The sequence below is a fragment of the Porites lutea genome, chromosome 13 (genome assembly GCF_958299795.1).
Source record: "Porites lutea chromosome 13, jaPorLute2.1, whole genome shotgun sequence".
In the NCBI taxonomy this organism is placed as follows: domain Eukaryota; kingdom Metazoa; phylum Cnidaria; class Anthozoa; order Scleractinia; family Poritidae; genus Porites; species Porites lutea.
The window spans coordinates 2528193-2533621 of NC_133213.1; the positions used below are offsets into that span (position 1 = coordinate 2528193).

The window sequence follows — 5429 nt, forward strand, 5'->3', positions numbered from 1 at the left end:
AAGTGGTACATCTGTGGTAATTAGGATTATAATATAGTTTTCCTCTTGGTATAGTTCTTCACAACATTCTGTTCTTTAAAGAATTGACCTACAGATATTATGTTACAACGTTACACGTCTTTAAAATGTCTGTTGGAATTCTCAGAGGAGCCAAAGCAATTGGACTTGAGATCTCAGGAACACTTGAGCAGTGCTTCCACTCATTCTTTTCAACATCATATATCCGCAAGAAACTACCAGGACTTTCCTGGGTCCAATTTCCAATAACATAAACACTTCCTTTAAAACTTGTCATACTAAAACAGCGTGTTGGTGCAGATATACCCTGAATGGCTGTCCACATGTTTGAAGTTGGGTCATACATTTCAATGCTTGAAGATACATGTGGGGGACGAATACTAGTATAACCTCCAAATAGAAACACTCTAGCATTCAAAATTGCAACACAAGGGAGCAATTTCTTCTCTAGCATTGAAGCAACTCTACACCAAGAGTTCATTTTGGAGTCAAATCTTTCTACTACATCCAGTATTTGATCGTTTTTCTGACCTCCAATTGCATATATATTGTCTTTGTCAGCTACAGCACGGGTTGAAAATCTGGAAACATTCATTGCTGCTACTTCCTGCCAAAGGTTTGTATCTGGACTGTATTTATGTACACAGTTTGCTACCTCTCCCTTTTTTTTTCCACCAATCACATACAAAAATCCTTGGAAATAAACAACAGCTGCAAAGAAGTGTGACATTTCACCACTATACGATGTCAGAGGTGCCCATGAGTTTATAGCTGGATCAAATCGCTCAATAGCATAATCAACACCAGTTCCATGGTTGATATAAAGTTTACCATGATAAGCACTCGCAGAATACAAATACCTACTCTTGGTCTTGTCTGCCATCTGATACCACTTGTCTTCACAGGGAACATAACAAAGGGTTTTAGTAACTCCAGAGACAACAAGGCAATCTTCTGTTGTCTTCAGGCAGTTTCTTGGGGCTTGGGCAAAAAAGCACTCTTCAGAGCCACAAGAGACATGTTTTATTGTATCTAAGACAAAAGCTGTACATGCTTTTTCGTTGGTTATCAAAGGATGTGGCAAAATGTCATTTAAAACATAGTTGCGTGACAAGTAAATAAGCCGAACATGACGAAATAATTCAAAAAATATCTCACGTTCTCCGCTCCCCTTTTGTTCTACCCACTTCACAATTGCCTGGAAAACGTCTTCTTCTCCTCTCACTCTGATTTCATCGCTTGATATCCACTCTTCCACCTCGCTGATGGTTAAGTTAAGAAAATCTTCGTGTTCGACAACGCGCGTGAAATTTGCATAGATGAAATCTCTTGCTTTTTCTTGTAATTCGACGCACCGATAATTTACAGCCAAATAATATGCCATAAAACAGTTTGAAGAAGACAATGACTGTATGATGAACTTGCTTGAAACCTCTTTCAAACTGGGAATCACCAAAAAATCAGCTATCTTTAACAAGTCGAACGCGTTGTGTTGCGTGACATCTACGTGTCCGGTGTAGAGATAGTCTAACAATTCCTCGATCGCAACTTTGCTCATATCTTCTAATCTAATAAGTCCTTCTTTGCTTTCTCTCATGTCATTGTTAAGGGCACTGTAGAAAAATGGGCTTCCTGCGCATAATACGACCCTGTGAGCGTTGAAGCGAGCTTGATCCTCGCCGTTGCACACCTCCAACACAACATCGCAGAACTGCCCTTTCTTTCTTTGAATATCAAGACGTTTCATAATTTCCACGCAAAACGGTTCCCTGTTAGTCTCCTTGATTGGTTCCCACGATGAATCTTCGATCAAGACCATGGTAACGAGAGAGTTTTAATACATCAGTTAAATAAGAGAAATACCGTAAACGTCTTTTCCACCCACAAAGTGATCACGGTGAAGGGCGCGGAAAATGATACAACTGCGCATAATCTTGGGAGATCACAGCTGACACAACTGTAGGCTTTTGTACATTATGCTTTTGCTTCCCCACTAAAATGCTCCACCTTAATGCTCCATTTTTCCCACTAAAATGCTCGGTCTCCTAAAAAAAAGTCACTAAAATGCTCGGATAATGCTCATTATACAAACGGTTTTTTTAATTAATTTCAAAGTTTACACTTACAAAAACGTGCAAGTGTTGCAAGTAACAACGACAACGTGTACAAGTTCATAAATACAGCCCAAAAAAAAACAGCTGTATTAGGTTTTTTGTGAATTTCGAGTTTTAGTCTTCATTTTCTTTAGAAACGCAGGAGCTCGTGGGGCATGTGCTCCTGACAAAAGTTAATTTGTATTTTATTTTCTCGGAAAAATTAATTTCCCGGGGAAAATGCCACTAAAATGCTCGAATAATGCTCAGTGCTTTTGCCTCACTAAAATGCTCGAAAAAATGCTAGCATAATGTACAAAAGCCTACACAACTGTCTACACAGCTGCTCTCTGGTATCTTGAAAAGTAGACGCGCGAGAGGCACGCGAGAGGAGACGCGGCCCCTCGCCATTAACTCCCGCGTTTTCGCGCGGCCAAATAGGAGAGCTTGCGCGCAGGCTAATCTCTGGGAACGAGAATGACACAACGGTTTATGACGCATAGCCCGCGCGTCAGGCGCAAAAAAGGGGAGAGTGTCGAGCAGGAGGAGAAAAGCGCGGGAGAATGGGGGCATGACCTGGCTCGTTGGATCCACCTCCTTTTTTGAAGAATTTTAAAAAGCAATTCGTGTCTATCTCCATGGAACGAAGGGATTATAATTGTTTAAACTTGAGTTTAAGCGATTTTCAACGTTGTTATTCCAAAAAGATAAGATTATCCTTTTAATATGCTTTAAGAAAGGGTTTTTTTGCTTTTTATGAGAACACTTGTTTTCAGGCGGATTAGAAAAAGAATGCTTAATTAAGCATGAATTCAAAATATCTTACGAAATAAGCTAGCAAAATGTCCGTTTGCGCGAGCAATCGAAAATAAACTCTTTAGAGAGATGTTTGTGACGAAATGCGTTTCCATAGTCATTGAAAGAAAACAATCATTTCGCTTCGGCTTTTCGAGCGTGTGTTCATACTTACGGTGCACAGCAGTTTTCGATATTTTCAAAGTGATTTTAAGAGAAAAAACTCTCAAAAAAGAAGCAAAAACAAACAGAAAAGATTTTTAAAAAAGTCAAAGTTAATAACGAGTTGAAAAATCCTCGTTTGGCGTGGCGTGAAAATCCCCGTCAGGACAACAACGATGGCTTCGCGACTTACGGGCAGGGAGAAAAAAGATGACAGTAGATTTCATTCGTCTCCCGTGCAGCGAATCTCTAAAATACCAATTAGACTGACTCGATTGACCAGTGGCGACCATAAAAGTTTCTCGTTGGAGGACCAAACGGGCATAAAAAGACCTTTGCCGAGGGATTCCGCGAAAGATCGATCATCACGAATTCCTGTTTCTGTTGTAAAGAAAAAGGGTAGTGCGGAGAAAACAGGTATTGTGGATTTCTTTTATAATTTGAATAAAAATGAGGATTTAGACAAAAACTATATCGCCTCAACGATAAACTGTATAACACTCGTGTTAAACAAAACGAATAATTTTAAGACAAGTAAGTTTAATTTCCCAAGTTCCTTCAAGAATATGGACCGTAACACGGAGTAAAAAGTGTATGGATTAATTTACGGAAGAGATTATATTCAGGGAAGATTATAGATGAGAGAGACTAAACAGGGTTCTTGCTGAAGTGTACAAAGTCGTCCGTCATTTAGATAGATCAGTGAATAACGAGACAAAGAGAATAGAATATTGTGAGCGGACGCTTTTTGGAAGGAGACTAAGGCGAGAGCTTAGTGGGTCTCACTAGACTGTAAAAACTGACCAGTTATGGTAACTATATTAAAAGGTTATAACCGGTTGCAAAAGGTAATTTTAACCCAAGATAAACTAGTTAAAATCGTAACCTTTATGCTACTGGTTAGATTAACCAATGATCAGCAGTTGTTGTGACAGTTATAATTTCGTTAGATCATTTCGTTAGATCATTGACTGGTCAAAATAACTTTTCATGACAGTCAAAATAACGAAACCAAATGGTTAAACAAATGGTAAAAATGTGCATCTAACCTGAAATCAATTGGTTAAAATCTTTAACTATTTTTTGGTCATGACTAACCAATAATGATCTGTTATTTAGAGCTATGAAGTAGGTTAAACACTGAATGTCAAAACTGACTTTCCCGAGGGATTAAAATGAACAGAAAACCACAGAAGGAAATGGCTACAAAAATGGCGGTTTGAGTTTACAACAAGAGATCATAAAAGCCTTGTACCCAACCTTCAACACAGACTTTTCCCTTACACTTAAGAAAGAACAAATAATCAGCATTTATTATGGAATTTAGGATAGGTTAAGATCGAATAGCCAAATTAACTTTCCTCAACAGTTAAAATATTTTAAATGACATGCATCCAACTCGCGTCTTGCTTCAATGACTGGGCTGGTACGTGCGCGCGAGAGGCGAAGCCGCGTGACACGAGGACTATTTTCTTCTCTGACGTTTCCCTCACTTCCCTCGACGGACTAGCCGAGAGAATTAATCGTCATCTAGATGAAATGATTCTTCAAGATGTCCTGTACAGGTTATGTCATTCAAATCAATGCTGAGCGCCTCTAAAAGTTAACAGCTATTCTCGCGTGTTTTCAAAAAATAGTTTCGTGTTTTTCGCCGGTCACAAAATTCCAGCGGGTTTCCGGTATTTTTCTCAAGTGACCTAAAGTAACTCTATTTCGTCACATCACGAACCCTAAATGGCGTTAAATGTTCTCAGTAAATCAAAAATCTTACTCAGTAACCTTTTTATAAGCCTAATCTATTTCATGGTTGGAATATTATGATATCAATTAGAGTGTGCTTGTTAGAGAGTGGCCCGTTAGGGGCGGGTATGGGGATTGCAGAAGTGGGTTGGTGATCTTTTATAGAGAGATCCCTTATAGTAACAGAAGCGTAAAAGGGGCTAAAGAAGGACTGAATAATTAGACGAGAGGGGCTTCTAATACAGAGGTGCATACTAGAGAGGGCGTAACTGGAGAGTGGGGCTTCCAAGAATGAGAGGCTTATGAGAGAGAGGGAGAGAGGGGTATATTAGAGAAAGTATACTAAAGAGCGGGAGGGGCTTAGTATACAACGAGAGCCATAAAGTAGAGTTCATTATTCTTGAAAGGGTTTAAGTGAAAAGATGGGAATTAAATGAAGAAAATGAGAGTAAAAAGAAAATAAGATGACATATTGTAGCTAGATATTGAAGGAGAAATACTAGGGAGAGCTAGACTATATAAAAAAGGAAATAAGGATTACAAATGGTAATGGTCATGTTGGTGAACATCTACACAGGTGCAAGTCTAAGCGGAGGACGCTGTAAACAAGCTAGGGTTAAA

At 39.0% G+C, this 5429-nt stretch overlaps 1 protein-coding gene across 1 annotated transcript in view; it reads right to left on the reverse strand.

The window, feature by feature from the left end:
- Positions 1-1849, reverse strand: part of LOC140922745 (kelch-like protein 11) — a 2053-nt gene extending 204 nt beyond the window's left edge. The window contains exon 1 of the mRNA XM_073372763.1: positions 1-1849. This exon is cut by the window's left edge and continues 204 nt beyond it. Within this exon, the coding sequence (XP_073228864.1) occupies positions 98-1837 (1740 nt within the window). The 5' untranslated portion in view covers positions 1838-1849 and the 3' untranslated portion in view covers positions 1-97.
- Between the last annotated feature and the right edge of the window lie 3580 nt (positions 1850-5429).